Below are 24009 nucleotides of genomic sequence, written 5' to 3'. Positions count from 1 at the left end.
GGTGGCCAGCTTGCCTTTGGCCTCGAGCCAGCCTCTGAGCAGCTGTGGTGCTGGGTGGAGCCCTGGAGCAAGGCCAAAGGCAGGGAGCACACGCCCTTCCTGCTTCTCTCTTCAGTCCTGTCCCACGGGAGACTGGGGCTGGAGGCATTTCATGCTGCTCGACCCTGAACACAGACTGCCAGGCTGGGCCCTGGGGGAGAGCCCATGGAGACCATTAGAGTCCATTAGACAAGGAAGAGCTGAACTCCCCAGAAGCAGGAAGACGCTAAGAGGAGCAGAGAAACATCAGCTGTCCGTGGAGGCTGGAGTCGCTGGCATCTGGCAAGAAACAGGAGTTTGTGCTTTTCTCTTCTGCCCAGACCTGAGTGAAGTGTCTCCAGAAAGGTCAAAGCTGGGGCCCAAAGTGAGACCACGTGAAGCTTGAGATTTAGGCCTTCAAGCAGAACCTTGGGGACAGTAGGGACAGGCCATAGAGAGATGTGGCCACGGAGGGAGGAAGCCCTGAGTCAGATGCAGAGTAACAGACCTGAATCCCCAAGAGGTCTCTTTTACTCTGAGTAGTTATTTTCCTTTGTCTTCTCCTCCGTTTACTTAATCTAAAGTCACCTTCATTTTGTTGGGGAAGAAAGGCTATTTTTACTGAGCATTTGGGCATCCGTGGCTGTAGGAAGATGCACTTGCTCTCAGGAATTTGTACCAGCATCCAGTAATGATGGGAGAAACAAAGTCTCCTTTGGTTTTTCATGCCCCAATGTTCCATGGGTGGGGCAAGGAAACAGGCCAGGGAAGCCACACTGATTCCTAATTCCCACTGAGCCCACACCTTTGGGAAGCTGCTTCTCTGTTCTATGAGGCCTCACAGGGCCTCACACCTGTGACAAGGAAGAGTCCCACTGCTGTGACTTCCTGCCTCGCCCCCGCAGGTGAAGCACCAGGAATGGGGGTAGGAAGAGGGCCCTTGTTGCCCATGCCCATCACCCTTCCCATCTGGCAGTTCAGCTGGGCACTGCCTTTCCCTGAGGCCTGTCACACATCCTGCCCTGCAGCCCCCTGCAGTTTCCTCCTCTTCGACACCCCTGGATGACAGGCAAAGTTGGCCACTGCCTGCAGAGACCGACTGTCCAGAGAGGTTTGCAGAGGAACTAACCTTTGTGCTAACCTGGTTACTCTCTCTAGCACCTCAGCCAGACTCAGGCCTCTTCCTCCCAAAGCATTGTGAGCACAGACCACTGAGCCAGCTGTGAAACTGCTGTGCTTTGGCTGCTCAGGCTGGCGTCCTTCCCAGCCTGGGCAACGATCAAGGGACCCGCAAATGTAAACTCGGACTTGCAGGGACGCGAGAATCTGTGGTCAGACACAAAATACAAGAAGGTTGGACTCTTCATGGGGCTGAGCCTGGCTGGTAAGACAGGACAGAAATGAGGACACCAGGGGGCCATCCCTCCCCAACAGGTGCGATTCTGCACCAAGACGCCTCTTCTGCCTCCTTCAATTTTTCTGCACCCCGGCCCCCTTGTTTTCCTCTTTCCCTCCATGGCCAGAGCTAGGAGGCTGATGGAGAAAAGATAGATGGGGAAGACTGAGGACAATCGTCTGGTCCTCTTTGTCCCCTGCTCTGGATGGTCATCCTCCCAAGAGCATCTCCCAGACTAGTTGAGAGAAACCGCAGCCCCTAGGGCGCCATACTTGATTTCTCCTGGTTTGCACGTTGTTGACATCTTCATAGATCGTCAGAAATTCCTCTGGTCTGGCCTCTGTGAGAGGAAAGCAAAGAAGCAAAGAAAAGAGCTGCAGAGACCTCCAGAGGGCGTCCTGTCCAGGCTTCTGCTTCTGGCAGGCCTCCCTCCATCCCAGATGACCAAGACCTTGAGAAAAGGTCTAGAAAGGAGGTAGATTAGTGCTCTTCCTAGGATACCTGAAATGCACAGTGGCAGCAACCTGCCCTGACATCCCTATTCCGTCAGGCCAGGCAGAGTGCAGATAAATCTGCACATCAGGGATCAGACTGTAAACATCCAGCAGCCACTCCAGAAGGCGTGAACTGGGAGAGAGGGCCCAGCAGCCACCGCTTCCCCTCCCCCAAGCACACACACACACATACCTCAATGCCCCCAAGGAAAAGCAGGTACTGTGCTCCCAGGTACATGCCACTGGGGATGTCAAATCAGGCAACACACCTCCTAGGAACCCCCCACTTACGTGACTGCTTCCTCTTCCACCTCCGCACATAGAAGCAGGTGAGGGTGCCCAGGAACAATGCCGTTAGGAGAATCATGATGCTCACCAAAGTGGACAGAAAGATGAAATCTGAGGGATATGGAAGGCGCCAGGTCTGAGTGCTAAGCCCTCTCTGTTCTCCCTTCCCACCTGTCTGCTGCAGGGACTGTCTCAAAACCCACACTCCTCTCTCAAATGGCTGGTTTCCTCGCACGCTGTGAATTCACCATCGAAGCCATCTCTCTTCTCAATTGAGTGACCTCCCCTGAGTGATGGTAAGAGCCTGGGTATTAGTATCTCAGAGGCCAGGCTCCGATTCTAATTCTATAACCTCTGTGCCCTTGGGCAACTTCCTTAATTAAACTCTCTGAGCCTCTGTTTTGTCACTTACAGAAAGGAGATAATGTTATCTACACATGGGGGTTAATTATGGCGTCTAATATATGTAAAACATCTGGCACAGCAAATGTTAATCCATTCACTCTTTTGTTTTTAACTCAACAAACATTTGTTACACACCTACTATGTGCCAGGCAAGTCTTCCGTTTCACCTTCTGCTATTCTTCTTTTTTTTTTTTTTTGCGGTACACGGGCCTCTCACTGCTGTGGCCTCTCCCGTTGCGGAGCACAGGCTCCGGACGCGCAGGCTCAGCGGCCATGGCTCACGGGCCCAGCCGCTCCGCGGCACGTGGGATCTTCCCGGACCGGGGCACGAACCCGCGTCCCCGGCATCGGCAGGCGGACTCCCAACCACTGCGCCACCAGGGAAGCCCACCTTCTGCTATCCTTGCTTTCACTGCTCTTCTTCATTCAAACTTTAACATTTGTGTCACACGTGTAGCCTCTTATATAACCCAGCCAACATGGGGAGAAGGGAAATGAATTAAAGTTCCAGATGCCAGCTGACTAGGCTCTTTACAAACATTATCTCATTTAACCTTAACAACAATCCTGTGGGGTACTTACTATTATCATTCCCATTTTACCCAAAAGAAAAAGTGAGGCCCAGAGAGGTAAGGCGTCAGCCTGAGTTCACAGAGCTAGTGAATGATGAAGCCATGGCTGGCATGAACCAAACTCCAGTGTCCTTGTCAGTCCACATTACTTCAGCTTGTTTGTTTCTTTTTTGCCCATGAATGCTTAGTTTGTTGTCCCATTTGATTATAAGTTCCTTAGGTATGGGAACTGTGGGTTGTTTTTTCCTGTCATGCCCATGCTGATGGCACAGTAATTCTTTGTTTATCTAATCAATAGTGGTGTAAACTTAACTCAGGGTAACTCTTAGGATGAGCATAAGCAAAAAAAAACCCAAGAACTCTTCTAGCTACCCCCAAGATCATCCTGATGACCCTATGACCCAGAGTACTGTGTACAGCATAGTTACCTCTTGGGGAACTATATGGTTTGGGGGAGTTATCACTTAGCAGGAGAAAGTAGATCTCCATCAGTCTCTCAGAGAAAGAAGATAATGATCAGCATCATGGCAGGGCTTCGACTCACCAAACAACTAAGCATTCCCTACATGAAGGAGAAATGCGCGTCTCCCAGGAGGAGATTCTTTATTGGGATAAAATTCTTCCCAGACAAAGACAGCCCTGAATTTATGGAAACTGTGCCTAGAGGCCAGGACCTCCCTGGGGAAGGACTGCAAAGCCCTGGGGGAGGCAGCCAAGGGATCTCAGAGCCAAGTCTCCTTTGCACAGGAGCCTGGCTGTGGGGTCCCACACCTTCAGCCCCTGTTACAGCGCAAAGTGCTCCACTTACTCGGGTTGGCATTCAGACAGCCCTGTGTGAGTTGGAGGGTGTGGTTTGCCCAGCTGACAGGGTTGCTGACATTGCAGGTGTATGTGTGCAAACCACTGACATCAATCTGCTCCTCCAGTTTGGTGAGGTTCCTGGGTGTCTGAATCAGCTCAGTCCCTTTATACCAAGCATAGCTCACATCATCACCTCTGGAGACTGAGCAGGACAGAGTCACTTGGCACATCCCGCTGTCCAGGACCTTCCACCTCTCCACCAGCTGGGGCTTCTCAACACGATCTGGAAGCAGAGATTCTGATCAGAGAGGTGCTGGAAATACAAGCCCTGCAGGAGTCAGAGGTGCAGCATGAGCTGTCCTGAGGACTCACCAAATACAGAAACCTGGAACTTATGTCTCCAAACCTTCCCAGTGTCTTCAGTGACCTCCAGGAGGTAGAGGCCACTGTCCTGCTGCTGAACTGCCATGATGAGAAGAGTTAAGTTTTCACTTATAAAGCGCAGTCTATTGTTGAAATGATTTAAAGTCCAATTCGAACTCTTCCCTACATCGCTCTGGCTGGAAACATTCTTCCAAGAGTGTATCAAATAACAGCTTGAATTTGAGTACGGCTGCATCTTCCATATAACAGAGTATGTCCTTATCTGTATGCTGGGGGGCCGTAACCAGACAGACTCTCCCGAGATTCCAACCACATGATCAGCAGAACCTAGGGATTATAAGAAAGAGAACCCAGGCTGGAGGTGGAAAGAAGAATTTCAAGCCTGAGCATTGTGGGTTGTTGGATGTGACCTCCCTTAAACCAAGAGGATGGAAATGCATATGAGGAGCCCAAAGTCTAAGAGAACCTGAAAGTGTATCTCCCTTATCTGCCTCCCCTCCCTCCATGCTCTGTGCCTGAGTCTGAAGGGCCCACAAACCAGTAATAATAGCTAAATTCTCCTGAGTTCTTATTATGGGACAGACAGGTTTTAAACACTTTACATATTTTTACTATTTCACTTTACAATGACCCTAAAAGAGTCTTATCCCCATTTTACATGTTAGGAAACTGAGTTAGAAAGAACTTAAAAGTAATTGGCCCAAGTTACACAGTGAGAAAGATGAGCTTAAAATCCAGTTAATTTGGCTTTAGAGGACGAATTCTTAACCACGATGTTATAAATATCATATATGATGTCACTCCTTCCCTGCAGTGCTGAGGCAACCAACAGTGGCCATCAGTGACAACTGGAAATTCTTAATGGCCACAGACCTAATAAGACTAACCCTCCAAGTTGAACTAATGGCTCCCTCCTCCGTCCTCCGTCCTCCGTCCTCATAGAACTAGATTCATAATCCTTTCTTGTAGCACTTTGCACATAGGATTGTGGTCTTTATTCATTAGTGTTTGCCAATTTTTTAGTTACTAGAAAGTATCCACAGGATCGCTCCATAGAAAACATAGAGAAAAATAAAACTATATTAGCAAGGCATATCCTAGCACATTCCTCTCTAAGGACCAAGATGGGGGCTAAAGACTGTGAGAATGTGACATAGAGCTGCTTGTCATTGCCTACCCTAGAGTACCCCAGTGCAATCAATGAAAACAAGGGGAAATCCCTGTGGCCATTTTTGGCAGGGAAGCTATGTGGCGTGGCCCAGTGGATGCTGGAAATAAAAAGGTCTGTCTGGGCGGGTTGAAAAGGGTCAGGGAGAATTTGGAGGAGAGGACAGAAGAAGGAGATAGTTATACAAACAGATCTGTTAAAATGGAGGACATTGAGAAGAGAGTGATGGAGAGAGATCTTTAGATGTCCACATGCATTATAAATACACTCACCCCTAAACATACCTTCATGTCAGCATTTTCTCAAGAGGCTAAGTAAATAGTTAAAGGACTCATAATTACTATCTGGTTAATATAATATGTTCCTCTGATTTGACGCTCCTAAGAGTAAAACACATGAGGTTCCTATTCATATTCCCATGATTTGGACCGGCTCTGCTTATTACCAAGCCAAAAGCAGAGACTGTGATATACATCTCTGTGACTTTGTCTCTTGAGGTCCTAGCACTGCCTAAAGATGTTGAGAACAAAGGTGAACAGAAAAATAACTACTACACCTACAAAAAGGACATGAACTGTCATAACCAATTATTCACTCCTTACTGAGTCCCCACTGTAATAAGGGCCCTGAAAGGCAGGGCCTCTTCATGTATAAGTTATGGTTCCTGACTCCAGAGAATTTGTGATCTGGAAATAGAACATGCTTTCATTCCACAGCATACACTTAAAGGTTGAGATACATAATCATCTAAAGAACTCTAATTCTGATCATGGAAGACCAGATTAAGACATGCTAACCAATGCTCCCACTGCGAATAATGAGAAAAAACGGGCAAAGTATAAAAGCATGTTGTTAATGGCATCAGAGAGCTAATAAAGCAGTATAAAGTTATAGGGCCAAGATCTGGAAGAAGGAAACTCAGAGAGGTGAAAGCAGAATTTTTGACTGCTCCTCCTTGGAGGCATCTTCTGAGTCCATAAAAAGCAGCTGAAATGCTGAGAAGCTAAGCAGAGTTTACAATAAGCTCAAGGAACTAAGAGAACATGGAGTTCAGGAACCTCTTGATAGGAAGTGGGTATACCTAAAATCCAGCAGATTTGGGGTTGGTACCATAAAGGTCGATGCACTAAGAGTAACGGTGAACAAGAAATAGGCCAGGGACTTCCCTGGTGGCACAGTGGTTAAGAATCTGCCTGCCAATGCTGGGGACACGGGTTCAAGCCCTCGTCCTGGAAGATCCCACATGCTGCAGAGCAACTAAGCCTGTGCGCCACAACTACTGAGCCTGCGCTCTAGAGCCCACGTGCCACAACTACTGACCCTGCGTGCCACAACTACTAAAGCCTGCTAACCCTAGAGCCCATGCTCTGCAACAAGAGAAGCCATCGCAATGAGAAGCCCGCACTCCGCAACAAAGAGTAGGCCCCGCTCACCGCAACTAGAGAAAGCCCACGTGCAGCAACAAAGACCCAATACAACCAAAAATAAATAAATTCATTCATTTTTTTTTTTTTTAAAAAGAATCTGCCTGCCAATGCAGGGAACACTGGTTCGATCCCTGGTCCATGAAGATCCCATATGTCATGGAGCAACTAAGCCTATGTGCCATAACTACTGAGCCTGCACTCTAAGCCCACAAGCCACAACTAGTGAGCCTGTGCGCCACAACTACTGAAGCCTGTGCACCTAGACCCCATGCTCCACAACGAGAGATGCCACCACAATGAGCCCATGCACCCCAATGAAGAGTAGCCCCCTAACTCTCCTTAATTAGAGAAAGCCCATGTACAGCAACAAAGACCCAACACAGCCAAAAAGTTAATAAAAAAGAAAAGAAAAGAAATAGGCCAGCTCTCACAGAGACTGAAGCCCAGTTTTGAATAATTTCAACCCTGAATTGGATTAACATTATCTAATATCTCTAGTATTTCTAATCTGACTAGAGGCAAATATAAATTATTCCTGGAGGAAAATAACAAAAACCAGCACATTAAACTATTTCTAAAATTTTTCTTACAACAGTGTCCAAAATGAAATAAAAAAAATAAACAGGTATAAGAAGAGAAAACATGCCCAAAAACCAAAAGAAAAAATAGAAATAAATCCAAGGGACATCTAGATAATAGTGTTATCAGCCATAAACTTTAAAGTAATTTTGTTTAACATGTTCAAGGAAATAAAATATGTTTGAGAATTACAGCAGAGAACTAGTGTGATAGAAAGCAAAATGGCCATGCTCCCTGAAATGTGACTTCGCAGCTCCTTCCATCATCAAGAGATAGAGTTCACTTTCCCATCTCTTGTAACTGGGCTGGCTTTCTGAACAGAATGCAGTAAAAATGATGTTGTGCCAGTTCTAAGCCTAGATCTGAAGAGGCCTTGCACATGTCTCTTGGAATGTGCCTCTACGTGTTCTCTTGGCATGTTGTCTAGCTGACATATAAACAAGTCTCAGATAGCCTCCTGGAGGATGAGAGAACACATGCAGCAAGCTGAGGCCTTCTTAGATCAGCCGTCCCCAGTCAATCTGGCAGCTGACCATATATGTATAAATGGTGCAAGCTGAAATGAAAATAATGACCCAGCTAAGCCCCGCCCAAATTGCCAACTAACAGAATCATACACTAAATAATGGTTGTTGTTTTAAACTACTAAGTTTGGAGGTGCTTCATTATGCAGCAATAGTTACCTGAAAAATGAATTTTTTGAGAACCAAATGAAAATTGTAGGAATAAAATATAAAATAACTGAAAAATGAACTCAACTGAGAACTTCTCTGACCACAAACAATATGAAACTAGAAATCAACCACAGAAAGAAAAACGGGACAAGAACAAACATATGGAGACTAAACAACATGCTCTTAAAAAACCACTGGGTCAAAAGTGAAATCAAAGAAGAAAACAGAAAATACCTGTAGACAAACAAAAATGAAAGCACAACCTTACAAAATCTATGAGATGCAGTAAAAGCAGTTCTAAGAGACAAGTTCATAGCAATACAGGCCTGCCTCAAAAAACAAGAAAAATCTTAAACAAACAACCTAAACTACCACCTAAAAGAATTATAGAAGAACAAACAAAACCCAAAGTCAACATAAGGAAGAAAATAATGAAAATCACAGAGGAAATAAATAAAATAGAGATCAAAAAACAATAGAAAAGATCAATAAGTCCAAGAGCTAATTTTTTGAAAAGGTAAACAAAATCAACAAACCTCTAGCCAAGGTCACCAAGAAGAAAAGAGAGAGGACCCAAATAAACAAAATAAGAAAAGAAAGAGGGAAATTTTAACCACAGATACCACAAAAATACAAAAAGATTATGAGAATACTAATAGTTATATGCAAACAAATTGGACAACCTGGAAGAAATGAACAAGTTTCTAGAAACTTGCCAAAACTGAGTCAAGAAGAAACAGATCATTTAAACAGACTGATCACTAGAAGTGAAATACAATCTGTAATTTTAAAATGAAACAAAACAAAACTCTCTGCAAACAAAAATCCAGGACTGAACAGCTTCACTGAGGAATTCTACCAAACATACCAAGAAGAACTTATACCTATCCTTCTCAAACTATTCCAAAAAAATTTAAGAGGAGGGAACACTCCCAAATTCATTCTATGAAGCCATCATCATCCTGACACTGAAACCAGACAAAGACACCACAAAAAAAGAAAATTACAGGCGAATATCTTTAATGAACATAGATGCAAAAATCCTTAACAAAATATTAACAAACTGAGTCCAACATTACATAAAAGGGATCATACACCATGGTCAAGCTGATTTCATTCCAGGGTCACAAAGATGGTTCAACATACATAAATCAATCAATGTGATACACCACATTCATAAGAGAAAGACAAAACCACATGATTATCTCAACAGACACAGGAAAAGCATTTGACAAAATTCAACATCCATTCATGATTTTTAAAAAAGCTCTTATGAAAGTGGGTATCGAGGGAACATATCTCAACATAATTAAAGCCATTTATGACAAACCCACAACCAATATAATACTCAATGGTGAAAAGCTGAAATCTTGCCTGTTAAAATCTGGAACAGGACAAGGATGCCCACTCTCACCACTTCTATTCAACATAGCATTGGAAATCCTAGCCACAGCAATCAGACAAGAAGAAGAAATAAAAGTTATCCAAATTGGAAGGGACGAGGTAAAATTGTCATTATATGCAGATGACATAATACTACATATAGAAAGCCCTAAAGACTCCACACAAAAACAACTAGAGGGCTTCCCTGGTGGCGCAGTGGTTGCGCGTCCGCCTGCCGATGCAGGGGAACCGGGTTCGCGCCCCGGTCTGGGAGGATCCCACATGCCGCGGAGCGGCTGGGCCCGTGAGCCATGGCTGCTGAGCCTGCGCGTCCGGAGCCTGTGCTCCGCAACGGGAGAGGCCACAACAGAGGGAAGCCCACATACCACAAAAAAAAAAAAAAAAACAACTAGAACTGATAGATGAATTCAGCAAGGTAGCAGGATACAGGATTAACATACAGAAATCAGTTACATTTCTTTACATTAATAATGAAATATCAAAAAGGGAATGTAACAAAACCATACCTTTTTAAATCACAGCAAAAAAATATAAAATACTTAGGATTAAACCTGACCAAGGAGGTGAAAGACTTATATGCTGAGAACTATAATACATTAATAAAGGAAATTAAAGATGATTCAAAGAAATGGAAAGATATCCCATACTCTTGGATTGGAGGAATTAATATTATTAAAATGGCAATACTACTCAAAACAATCTACAGATTTAATGCAATCCATATCAAAATACCTATGACATTTTTCACAGGACTAGAACAAATAATCCTAAATTTTGCATGGAATCATAAAAGACCCAGAATTGCCAAAGCAATACAAAGGAAAAAGAACAAAGCATGAGGCATAACCCTCCCACACTTCAGATAATACTACAAAGCTACAATAGTCAAAACAGTGTGGTATTGGCACAAAAACAGACATACGGATCAATGGAACAGAATAGAGAGCCCAGAAATAAACCCACACACCTACAGTCAATTAATCATCAACAAAGGAAGCAAGAATATAAAATGGGAAAAAGACAGTCTCTTCAGCAAGTGGGGCTGGGAAAGTTGGACAACTACATGCAAATCAATGAAGTTAGAGCACACCCTCACACCATGCACATTGGAGTAGTCTCTGCCCAGATGGGGAGTAGTGGGTTGGAGAAGGGAAGTCAGGCTCTGTCCTTTACTTGAGCCTCCTCTGCCACATGGATTGACTCTTCCTTTAACAAATGATTTCTCTGTAGCAGACAATGATGTTTGATAGCATTTTGACCACAGTAGAACTTCTTTCAAAATTGGAGTCAATCCTTTCAAGCCCTGCTGCTGCTTCATCAACTAAGTTTATGTAATATTCTGAATCCTTTGTTGTCATTTTAACAATTGATTAAGTTCACCATCTTATATGGGTGCAGTTTGTGGCACCCCAAAACAATTGCAATAGTGACATCAAAGATCACTGATCACAGATCATCATAACAAATATAATAATAATGAAAAAGTTTGAAATATTGAGAGAATTACCAAAATGTGACAAAGAGACACAAAGTGAGCAAATGCTGTTGGAAAAATGGAGCTAATAGACTTGTGTGACACAGGGTTGCCACAAACCTTCAGTTTGTAAAAAAGTCAGTATCTGCAAAGTGCAATAAAGTGAGGCTCAATAAAACGAGGTAAGCCTGTCTATAAAGAATTCCTAAAAATTAGTAAGAAATAAACTGACAACCCCCCCCCCAAAAAAAAGGCAGAAGACTGGGACAGGCACTTGGCAAATAAATGATACCCAGTTAACCAACAAGCAGCAAAAAGGTCCCCAACATTGTTGGATATCAGAAAACAATGAGACTCTACTATATCCCCACCAAAATGGCTAACATTTAAAAGACTGAAAATTCCAAGTGTTGGCAGGGATGAGACACAACTGAGACTCTAATTCATTGCTAATGGGAGTGTAAATTGGTACAGCCACTTTGGAAAACTGACAATATCTTTTAAAACTAAAGTTACATATGCCCTATGACACAGGAGAATTTGTATATACTCAAGAAAACATATACAAGAACATTCATATTGGCTTTATTCATAATAATTCAAATTGGGAAACAACCCAAATATCAGTCATCATTACATGAATAAATAAATCATGTTATATTCATATAATGGAATGTTACACAGCAATGAAAAAGAATAAACTGGGACTTCCCTGATGGCACAGTGGTTAAGAATCCACCTGCCAATGCAGAGGACATGGGTTTGATCTGTGGTCTGGGAAGATCCCACATGCCACAGAGTAACTAAGCCCATGTGCCACAACTATGGAGTCTGCGCTCTAGAGCCCACATGCCACAACTACTGAAGCCTGCACACCTAGAGTCGGTGCTCCGCAACAGGAGAAGCCACCACAATGAGAAGCCCATGCACCGCAATGAAGAGCAGCCCCCGCTCGCCCAACTAGAGAAAGCCCGCATGCAGCAACGGAGACCCAACGCAGCCAAAAATAAATAAATAATTTTTTTAAAAAAGAAGAATAGACTACTTCTACAAGCAAAAATATGGATGGATCTTATCGACGTGGTTATTAATAAAGGAGCCAGACACCAAAAAGTATATAGTGAATGATTCTACTTATACAAAATTCAAAATCCGAAAAAAACAAATCTATGGTAAGAGGTTAGAATATTGGTTAACTCTGAGGAGATTATCAAGTAGGAGGGGACACAAAGAAGACTATTGGGGTGCTAGAAATGTTTTAAATCTTGAGATGGGTGGTGGTTACAAGTACATACATATATAAAAGTTCATCAAACTATTCACTTTAACTTTTTGTACATTACTGTAAGTTATATCTTGATAAAAATACAAAATGTAAAAAAGGAGTAATTACTACCTCTCAGAAAGCTGTTCTGATCATTAAACTAAGTAAAATGTACTTTGATAAGAGCAAAGTAAGATGTTGCCACTGTGGAAACATTACCACAGCAAGAGTGGAAAAACAGGAAATTTCTGGACTCACCTTTTGGCAAAATATTAGAAAATTCTTCCTAATACTTACTCAAATGACAACCAGAAATCAGTGGATCAGAAATTCTCACAGGTAAAATAGACCAGAAAATAGGTTGGGCAAATTTACAGATTGACAAAGATGTCCTAAACCTAGATTCCAGGTACATCTATAAGAATCAGTGAGCCCCTTTGAGGCAATGAGAAGACTATTCACTCCTATATTCAACAATTATTTATTGAATACTCTCTGTGTGTCAGGTATTGCTCTAGGGAGGATATCTTAATCTCAACACTTGATATTTGGGGCCTGTTAATTCCCTGTTGCAGAGGAAGCAGGAGCTATCCTGTGCATTGTGAAGATGTGTAACATCATCCCTGACCTCTACCCGCTAGCTGCCAGCACCCCTGCCCCATTCATGATAAGCAAAAGAGTTTTTAGACATTTCCAAATGTCCCCTGGGGGGCAAAATTGTCCCCACTTGAGAACCACTGCTCAAGGGCATTGGACTAGAAGGGTGAGCAAGAGAGACAAGGTCCCTGCTCTCATGAAGCTTACACTCCAGTTGGGGTACGCACCATAAATAAGTGAAAAATGAAACAAGATCCTTTCAGAGAAGCATAAGTGCCATGAAGGTAGTTTTAAAAGGTGATATAACAGAGTGACTGGTAGATTCATGGCCAGAGAAGACCTCTCTGAGGAGGTGACATCTGAGCTAAGAAATGAAAGATATGAAGGATCCAGCCAGGCGAAGAGCTACAGAAAAAACATTCTGGGTAGAGGGAACTGCAACTTCACAGCTCCTCTGGGGACAGGGAATCAAGCAGAAGGTGCAGCCCTTAGGCAGAATATTAGAGATAGAAGAACTAAGCAAGATGGTCTTAGTGGTTGGCAGCATTTGCAAAGAAATACATACATATCATAAGTCTTAATTTCCTAGAAACAGGACATCACCTTCACAGACTATAGAAATGGGAGATGATAAAACAACCAAATTACATTCAAGAGATTAACCCAGGCAAGTGGAGTTGGGGAGAGTTGCAAATAGAATGGTACACAGAAAGATAGAAATGCCCCCCATACATAACAAGCAAGTGCTAAAGGAAGATATGGAACTCCCAAGACTGGTTAACTGGCAATAGCAGTGTCAGTCATATGAAGGGTCAAGGGTAAGTCCCAGTAGAGAGGGAGCCACACCAACGGATACATATTTCATTGGCCAGGCACTGGGCTAAGTAATGGGTATCTAAAACTCCACCCCACCTAAGGCAGCAAAAAGGCTGAGACTACAGATGGATCTTGAGTATCCCACAGGAGCCAACTCCAAGACCAACAAGAAATGCCAAGTTTAAGGGCTCCAGGATGGGTGCCAGAAATGCTTGCCACAAAACCAAAATCTATAGTGCTGGGCAGGATTTTAAATAAGGAATGAAAGCCAAATCATAAGAAGAAAACAGGACCAAAGCAGAAGCATATAAGTATAATATGGGAGCAGTGAACAGCCAAGGTTACTGGTGCATGCACGGGTGCATCTTACTGGCCCAAAGGCAGGGAAGAAGTTCAGCCAATATACCAAATAAAGCTTTCCAGGTTGCTCAGAGTTGGCATCTATTATGATTGCTGTTGCTCATATCATATCTATAAGTAGATATTTGTAATATCACTCCTATTTTGGAGAACGGGATTATTAAGGGCACTGCGCAAAGACGTAAAGGAAAAGTTACAATCTCTGTTTTACTGTGCTTACAGTCTAGAGGAAGATAAACCTAAAACAGTCAACTAAGACTTGATGTGAAATGTGCTATGGGGGTATGCCCAAGGTGTGATACAAGCATAAGGAAAGCATGCACTACTCTTCCCTGGGGCATTAGGAGTGGCTTCCCAGAGGAGGTGACCTAGGCACTGCCTGGGGCACCCAGGCCTGCCAGGCGGATTGAGAAAGGAGTATGGAAGAGGGCATCACAGACAGAACAGCAGCATTGTTACAGACACCCATACTTCTGGCTTATGGGTCTGCTAAGTATGGTAATAAAGCTCTCTCCAGCAGGTCTGGAGAGTGGGGTGATAGAACATGAGTTTAATTTTTAGGGAGTTGTGATGGTTTTATTTTATTTTTACCTTTTATAAAATTGAGAGGTAGCACAAATATTAAAGGGTGCCTAAAATATAAATGCATAGTATAATGAATAGTATAGTATAGTGTATAGTATAGTATATAGTATATATAGTATAGTATAGTATAGTACAATGAATAATTATAAAGTAAACTCCTGAATAACCACCATCAGATCAAAACATAGAGCCCTCATTCTGGTTCTCCTTCATCGTGACAAAACTGAATATAATACTTCCCTGGTGGCACAGTGGTTAAGAATCCGCCTGCCAATGCAGGAGACACGGGTTCGAGCCCTGGTCCGGGAAGATCCAACATGCCGCGGAGCAACTAAGCCCGTGCACCACGACTACTGAGCCTGCGCTCTAGAGCCTGCACGCCACGACTACTGAGCCCGCGTGCCGCAACTACTGAAGCCCACGCGCCTAGAGCCCATGCTCCGCAACAAGAGAAGCCACCACAATGAGAAGCCCACGCACCGCAATGAAGAGTAGCCACTACTCACCGCAACTAGAGAAAGCCCACGAGCAGCAAAGAAGACCCAACACAGCCATTAATTAATTAATTAATTAATTTTAAGAAAACTGAATATAGAGTATACAGGGAATGATTAGGTTATTAACTAAAGTATTAAATTATTAAGGAATCAAATGTGTGATCTACACTCCTGATGCTATACTGCCATTGTAGTCATTTTTTAATTATACTATTCTATTTTCATGTAAATTGTATTAGTTTATACACTTAAGAAGGGTTTGTCTCCAACTAAAAAGGAGCTAGGAAAGAAGCTACCACAGGAAGAACACCAGGTGTTATTTTGGTTTGTTGGTTTGGTTTTTGTGAGATAATGGAAATATATATATTATTCTCTCCCCCCAGTTCCTGGCACAGAGTTCCTGAAATCCTTATAATTTCTCAGTGATAAAAGCATCTCTTCCTTTAGTATTTAGTCTTTGACCCCATCACTGACATGGGGCTCCTAAAACCTTTGTAAATTCCTAAGTAATAAGAGCACCAGGAACATCTTTTATTCTATTAAGATGACTCTGGATGAACTCCTGGGTGGGAGGGCCTGATCACAAAAAAGGCCAAGCCATGATTAAAAGCTTGGAAATTTCATCCCCATTCCCCATCCTTCGGAGGAGGGATAGAGGCTGGAAATGGAGTTAATAGTTAATAACTGATCACATCTACATGAGGAAGCCCCTATAAAATCCCAATAGCACGAGTTTAGGGGAGCTACCAGTTTGGTGAACCCCAACTCCAAGGGAACAGAAGCTCCCTTCCAGACCTTGCCCTATTTATCTCTTCATCTGGCTGTTCATCTGTATCCTTTATCATATCCTTTAATAAACTGGTAAATATAAGTAAGTGTTTCCCACTGTTCTGTGAGCCACTCCAGCAAATGAATTGAATCAGAAGAGGGGATCACTGGAACCTCTGATCTACAGCCTGGGCTTGAGACTAGTGTCTGAAATGGCAGAGGAAGGTGAGCTTGTGGGAACGAGCCCTTAACCTGTGAAATCTATCACTGTCTCCGGGCAGATGGTGTCAGAATTGAGTCAAATTGTAAGACACCCATCTGGTGTCACAGAGAGTTGCTTGGTGTGGGGAAAGAACCACACACACATTTGGAGACCAGAGGTATCAGAAGTGAAGTGTTCTGTATGAGTAGTAAAAGAGACACATGGGAAAGAAAGACACAGTAGGGAAAAACTGGATGGTATTCCAACATAGATTTTTAAATGGGAGGATAATGAACTAAGAGTGGAAAGCCAACAGAAAAGGAGCAGTTGAAGAAAGATCAGAGATATCATGGACTGGGCAGGTCCTGGATGACCTACCAGATGAAGTTGTGATGTCCAGAGCACACGGGGAAGGACAGACCAAGGAAAGGAGGAGAGCTCCCTAACGCAGAGCAGAGGTGAATGTGGTCATTTAGGGGTGCAGATGAGGTCAGTTGATGTTGAGGGATTGTTGGTGAGGTCGGCAGAATCCCTAATTGGGGTCTCCATTTACTTGGAGAAGGAGAGTGTAGGCTGATAAAAGCTATGATGATGGAACAGGATCTTGAAGAGATGGTGAAGGTTTGGAATCACCCCTTTGGAGAAAGGGGAAAGCTATGGATCAGAAACAAGGATTCCCAGGACACTGAGGACCCAGCTGAAATTGAAGGCTCTCAATCTGTAGTTGCTCTTTGTTGTTAAATTTTCTACTGCAGCCCTCAACAGCCCAGTGTGGGGAAAAGGAAGATATTCAGGGTGAGGCAGGGCTAGACAGGGATGGTGGTCAGGTGAGGTTGGAGTGGGAGGGTACAGCAGAAAGATGAGTGGGCAAGGTACTATGTACTGGGTATTGTGACTGAGGCAGAAAGACCTCTGTCCCTGTCCAAGAGGGGCACATATGCCAAATGGAGAGACAAGAAATGGCAGTATGAAAAGATAACTTCAACACAAGTTCTCACATGCTTAGTGAGAGGTGGAGGAGGCCCCGACAAGTGGTGGATTGTTCAAAGCGGAGAGGCCACAGCAGATTCCGGTGGTCAGAACAGGCCCCAGGGCTGCTGCTACCTCTGTTGTTACCACTCAGAAGCTTTGGGGCCTCTTTTCCGGTGGTTAGGAAAGAATGGGGTGAAACAACTCTGCAGAGGGAGGGCAGAGGTCAAGTGATTAATTCCACCACCTCCTCAGGAAGAAGAGGGAAGCCAGCACAGAGGACGGTCAAGGAGACGATCTGAGCCAGCAGTGAGTCCCACTCAGCCCCAGAGTTGGGTGCAGGAGCTGCAGCCTCCAAAGTCCCGCAGTGTCCACTGTCAGCTCAGCTTCCTCTGACCTTGACCTGCTGGTTGGAGGAAGGGTGAGATGGGAAGAAGGTTGAGGCCTGAGAGCCTGGGAGAGGGGACTGGGGAGAGAAAAGAGAACTTTCAAAAAAGTATAGCTTCCCCTAGCCAACAAAGGATGTTGAGGTTTTCTCAGCTCAGGGTGATGCCACCAGGCTTGGAGTGAAGGCAACAGAAGGGGCTCCTGATGGGGTCTGGGTGGATAAAGCTCAGTGAGATCCCAAAAGTGCTGGGGCAGGGCCGGCCCTAGTCAAGGCAAAATTATAAAGTAGATAAAATCCCCTCCAGGTCCACAACCCAATTCATCACCTCTCTTCTTCTTCACCTAGCCCCACCCTGGGGGGCTTCCTCCTGACCATACTGACTTCATCTCTCAGACAATGCAACCCCTTACCTCTGTCAACTTACCTAGCCTATGTCCCACTCTTTGCATCAGTTAACTGAATCATCCCATTTATAATACTGTCTTTCTCCAAGATAACTAGTGCATTTGCTTCTCATGTCTCCTCGTTCAAACCTGTTTTCCCTACTTCTGTTTAGGCTGTTCCCTCTGCTTAGCTTGTCCTTCTACCTTACCCCTATCTCCTGAACTCTTATTTATTCTTCAAGGCCACTTCCCCAGTGTCCCTACCTAGAAGGAATCTCCATCTTCTTTGCACCCTTTGTGCTCTAAATGTATCTTGCCTGTCAGAGACACTTAGCATTTAGCATTTTCTGTCTTCCCTTAGAGTTGATATTGTACAGGCCTATTCTCCTCTAACTGTCTGAAAGATTCTTAGGGATGGAACCAATGTGTGTTTCATCTTTGTTTCCTCCACAAAATCTTGCATAGTTCTTGGAACATAGTGAGGGTTTAATGAAGTGTTCAGTTGATTAATTAATTAAATTCAGCTCCCAGAAATGACTCTCGTGTAGGAATTTCGGGCAGTATACCAGGGAAGCGGGAATAGACATGGTTCTCTTGGCTTTGACTTTCATCTTTCAGGCTCCACACCCCTGCTCTTTCATTTCCCATTTGCAGGTCCTCAGAACACAAAGCTGGTGGCCCTGAAACAACTTGGAACTCTCACGCACTGCTTGGTTCAACCACTTTGGAAAACAGTTTGGCAGCAACTGCTAGAGGTATATCTACATACCCAGGGATTCTACCCCCAGAGATACACCCAACGGACGTGCATGCACTAAAAGGCTCATAGAGGACTTCCCTGGTGGTCCAGTCGTTTAAATTCTGAGCTTCCACTGCAGGGGGCGCGAGCTCCATCCCTGGTCAGGGAACTAAGATCCCGCATGCTGAGCAGCTCGGCCTAAAGGCTCTTAGCAGCGTGATTATAATAGGGAAAAAAACCTTGAAACAACCCAAAGGTTCATCAATGGTAGAATAGATTAATAAACTATTATATAGTCATACAATGAAATGCAGCCATAAAAACAACCAGCTGCAAGTGATAGCAGAGATAAATCTCATCAGATGTTGAGCAAAAGAAGCCAAATACAGGAGTATATACTTTATGATTCCATTTATATACAGGCAAAACTAACGAATGATGTTACAAGTCAGAAGAGTGGTTGTATTTGTGGAAGAGGGTGGAGGTAAGGAAAGGAGGGAACATGTGGTAAACACACAGGTGTTTCCACTTAACAATAACTCATTGAGATGCACGTTTATAATTTTGCACACTTTTCTGCACACATATGAAGACAATGGCCCAACTATCTCTGGAGGGATTTCTATAGAACTGGTTCCCTCCAGTGGTGCTGCAGCCCTGAGTTCTCTGAGTCCTGATCTCTCTCCTGTGGACAGATACTTCACTATTCACGCTTTGTCTGAGGGGGAGTACAATAAGGAAAAGATGGACAAAAATAAATCCAGCCTTTTTAGAACTTGTCTGGATCCCAGCCAGAGCAGTTGCGATCAGTGACTCCTTCCTGAGAAGTGCAAGTTTCAACACAACCTATGGGAACAGCCTGCAGCCTTCAGAGCTAATCTGTGAGATGCTGTCCCTGCCCCTTTTTTTTTGTCCAGCACATCTCACCCCAGAACTTGTGGCCCCTGGGCATTTATAGCCTCTGGTGTGTCCTTTGTAGTTTCTTCAGAATGTATAGCTAAAACCTGAATTTAGGGTCCAAGATGAACTTTAGGGCTCAAGTCCACTCTTATGGGCAGTGATTTGAAGGTCCCTGGTCCCCAAACCATCCGACCCAAAAATTATCCCAATCTTCCTCTAAGATGCCTGAAAACAATTCATTTACTCACTCAACTAACATGTTTTGAGCACTTACTGTGTTGGACACTTCGTTAGGCATTAATCACAGCTGTAATTACGTACTGATGGATATAAATGGTGTAGGCTCCATGAACAAAGCGGCTGTGTACTTAATCACTACTGAATCCTAAATATCTTGTCCAGCACCTGGTGCAGAGCTACTCAAAACATATCCAGGGAAGGAATGGGAATAGAGAGGGAGATGCTATTGTGAAAACAGACTACTTTACATTACAATGTACTCATGTGATTAAATGTCTTGAATACATGTTTCTTTAAGTTAAAAATGTTGAAGTCTCCCTAAGATCCTGGCTATGATCATGAGAAACCCTCAGAAAAGGGTCACACATTAAAACTTTATCATCTTATCTCAAGATTCTCTAACTCACTTTCTATTCAATTAATTAAAGTCAACAAAGGATTACTGAATAGTCTCTCTTCTTTACTCTGACTACAAAACTAAGTGAAATATATGCCCTGCCTCCAAAGAGCTGAATAACATGAGCATTCATTTTGGAGGACTTGTTATAACTCAACATTTCTCTAAACACTTTATACACTATATCTCATCTAATCCTCACATATCCCCCAGGAAGCAGGCACCACTGTTAACTTCATGTTATGTATGAAAAATTGAGAAACAAGAAGTTAGTTAACTTCCTCAAGGCCACAGAGGTAGTTACTATTTACATGCTTTAAAATCTAAAACAGTTTTCCCAATGAAGCTTTCTGGTAGGCAGATAAACTCACTTTATTCCATGGATTATTTAATGTACTCATTCATTCAGTAAATACATATTGAGGGTCTACTTGTGCCAGATACTGTTCTAGATGCTGAAGGTACAGCAGTGAACAAAACAAACAAAAGCCCTGGCCTCAAGGATCTTACATTCTAATGAGGTAAAGAAGAGCCTAAGAGAAAATAAGACAAATAAGTAAACATATAGTATGTAAAATGGAGACGAGCACTACAGAGAAAAATAAACAAAGAGGGAGATAAGAAGTTACAGGATGAAGGGGTTGACATTTTTAGTGGGAAAGATAACACTGCAGAAGTGGTATTTGAGCAGAATGAGGAAGCAAGCCTCACGGCAAATGAGGGCAAAGCAGCATTCTAAGTGGGGAAGACAGTGCAAAGCCCCCAAGTGGAACATGCATGAGGACCAGCAGGCCAGCGTGGCTGAAATGCAGTGAGAAGACCAGAGAGGAAGGGGCAGTGGTCAGGGAGGCCAGATCATGTGAGCCATTGTAAAATGTATGACTTTTACTCTATGTGAAGTGAGAAGCCTTTGGAAGACTTTTGCAATGCTCAAGAGTGATATGAGCCTCTTACGCATATGTGATGCATATTACATTCTTCAGTAAACCAAGTCTTAGAACAAATGTTTCACTGTCATTGTACCACCTGATGGGATGCACTGAAAAAGACATGCCATCACTTTCGTGGTATTCCTGCCAAAAGTGCATGACCTAAGTCTTATGACAAAACATTAGACAAACTCAGATTGTGGAACCCTCTAGAAAACAACTGACTTGTACTCCACAAATGTCAGTCATAAAAGACAAAGAAAGGAATAATTGTAGGTTGAAGATGACAAAAAAGACATAACAACTGAATGCAATACATGATCCTGATTGGATTCTGGTTGGGAAAAAAAGATGTCGTATAGCACATTTGGGGGACAGTTGGTAATATTTAAATATGGACTGTATGTTTGATTGTATCTATGTTAAATTTACTAAATGTGATAACTGTGCTGATATGATATGATATGATATGATATGATATGATATGATATGGGAACATCCTTGTCCTTAGAAGATGTGTGCTAAAATAGTTAAGAGTAAAGGGGCATGATGTCTGCAACTTACTCTTGAATATTCCACAAAAATAATTATTACTATACAGCTATACACACATACCTATATTTGGAGAGAAAGAGAAATAAGGCAAATGTGATAAAATGTTAACAACTGGTGAATCTAGGTGAAGGAAATACACAAATTCTTTGTGCTATTCTTGCAACTTCCCTGAAACTTCAAAATTATTTTCAGTTAAGAAGTTTAAAAATTGAACTAAATAAACAGAGCAGTTTCAGTCAGCTTACATCAGGCTGGCCCCACAGACACAGGGCATAGCAAGAGAGAGAAGTTTCTTAAGACCAAAGTCCACCGCTCCCTGTGCTCAAAGAATCACTCGCCAGGCTCCGCCCTACCTCCCACCAATGGGTCTTGTCATAGCCACGCCCAAAGAGAGCACCACAGCCCTGGGAATGGGGATGGAGGGAGCATTATCCTCCTGCCACTTGGGCTCATGATCTGAGTCAGTCTCAACATTCTGTCCCTCCCACCCCCAAAGCCAGGCATCAAAGCATGTGGGTCCTACCTCAGCTTTCAAGGCTACTTAGCCCAGGTTCCAACCTAGCTCTCTTACCTAGGATCCTGCATCTTTGGGTCCCCCCAGCCCACACGCATGAACCCCAGCCTCCAGACTTCTCTCTCTGCTCCCTGTTCCTTATTACTCCCTGCCCTACTCCGCCTGTACTTGTTACAAAAGCCAGAGCCTAGAATGTGTCTTCTTGAAGGATACCAGAGTGCTCAGGGGCTCAGTAATTGAACTGAGTACCCAGGGATGGCTTCTAACAGGCCCTGCACAAATACTTTCTTGTGCCTCTGTTTCTTCCCTTTGCACAAAAGTGTGCCCTCCTCTCACTGCACCCCCCACTCATGATGCCCCTCAAAGAGTCGCTGATCTAAAATGCAGGCTCCAAGTCTCAGAGCATCCTAGACTTAGGGTTGGAAAAAGAGGGGGAGCCTGCTTCCCACACACACAAACATTAGTTCGCACGGGGCCCAGCTGACAGTTATCAGTTTGCTATGGAGCTTCCTTATACTGTCTCCTTCTCTTCCCTTCCCCGCACCATGCCCCCAGACAACATTTCCCTAATAATTCTCAGGCTCCCATGGCCTCTGGGCTGCTGGAAGAGCTGCAGGATGAGGAACCAGGCCATCTGGTAAAGCCTCTGTTCTGGCCTTGTCCTCACACTTCCCCTCTCCCCTCCCCCTTGCCAGGGCTCAGCTTTCCTGCCTCAGAGAATAATCTGTCAGTCTCTGAGCTCCAGTACCCCTACTTCCTTGGAGAAACCCAAGCTCATGGCCACTTCTCCTCTCTGCTGGTAATCGCACCAAATTAGAGGATATTTCCTTTGTCCTTCTTACAGCCAGCAGGGAGGATACTTTCTCCGCACTAGACAGAAAGGAAAACTGAAGCCAGTGGAAAAGACTCACCTTGCCTGAGGTGGCCTGGATTGCTTGGCCAGAGGCACTTCTCAAGGACCTCCCAACCCACTGCCAGCCTTTGCTCTCTGACCCAGCCTGTCCAGAGCTGCGGGGAACTGCTTAGCATCACAGTTCTGGGTCACCATATAAGCTGCGCAACCCAGAGGCTCTGGGCTCTGATCTCCCTGAAGGCCATGGCCCCTAGTCCATGCCAGCCCCACCCCTGCCAGGCTGAGCCTCCTTACCTTGGCCCCGATGCCCCTTGATGAGCAGGAGGAGTGTGAGGGTAAGCGCTTGCCCCAACATCCCCACAAGACAGAGGGGTCAGGCCGGGTCCTCTCCCACCAGAGGCTCTGCCCTGCACAGGCTCAGCAGCCACCCATCAGCAGGAGGCTGACGGGGAGCAGAACTGCCTCGCTCCAGCCACAGTTTCCTCAACTTGAGGCTGTTCTCATTAGCTGAACACTAACAAGGTCATTGAGGAAGCCCCAGTCCCTGGACCTGGTCTGATAGTTGCCGCAAGCTAAACTTGCAGAGTCTGCCTCAAGTGGGAGGGTGCTCAGAGCTTACAGTGACTCACAAAACCAGCTTCAAAATCTTGTCCCAAGCTCTGCCCCAGCCCAGCTGCTTTGTTTAAAGGACAGATGCCCAAGAAATTTTCCAATTCTCTGCATCCTACTGGCAATATGGAGAAACCTACATGAGGACCAAAGAGCCATCATTAGAGCCTGTCCCATCCCAACAGACATTGTGAAGGTGAAGGGGAGAGGGTTTGGGAAGGATGTGGACTGAAAAGTGGAACCCTAGATGAGTGGGTGAAATGTTGAAGAAGACAAGTAGGGGGCTCTAGAAAAATCTAACAGGCCTGGGGAATCTCTGCAAGTTGATACCAAAGTTTAAGCATATGCAAATTAAATTTT

The 24009-nt window shown here is 44.1% G+C and overlaps 1 protein-coding gene across 1 annotated transcript in view; it reads right to left on the bottom strand.

Moving 5' to 3' along the window:
* Positions 1-23395, bottom strand: part of CD244 (CD244 molecule) — a 28910-nt gene extending 5515 nt beyond the window's left edge. Inside the window, exons 1-5 of the mRNA XM_024115992.1 lie at positions 23335-23395; positions 4347-4685; positions 3982-4257; positions 2200-2307; positions 1687-1754 (exon numbers count right to left, since the gene is read on the bottom strand). Coding sequence (XP_023971760.1) covers positions 1687-1754; positions 2200-2307; positions 3982-4257; positions 4347-4685; positions 23335-23395 — 852 coding nt within the window. The remainder of the gene's footprint in view (positions 1-1686; positions 1755-2199; positions 2308-3981; positions 4258-4346; positions 4686-23334) is intronic.
* Between the last annotated feature and the right edge of the window lie 614 nt (positions 23396-24009).

This window comes from Physeter macrocephalus, chromosome 4 (assembly GCF_002837175.3).
Source record: "Physeter macrocephalus isolate SW-GA chromosome 4, ASM283717v5, whole genome shotgun sequence".
Classification (NCBI taxonomy): domain Eukaryota; kingdom Metazoa; phylum Chordata; class Mammalia; order Artiodactyla; family Physeteridae; genus Physeter; species Physeter macrocephalus.
Note: the sequence above shows the minus strand (reverse complement) of the source record. Positions and strands in the feature narration are given on the sequence as shown.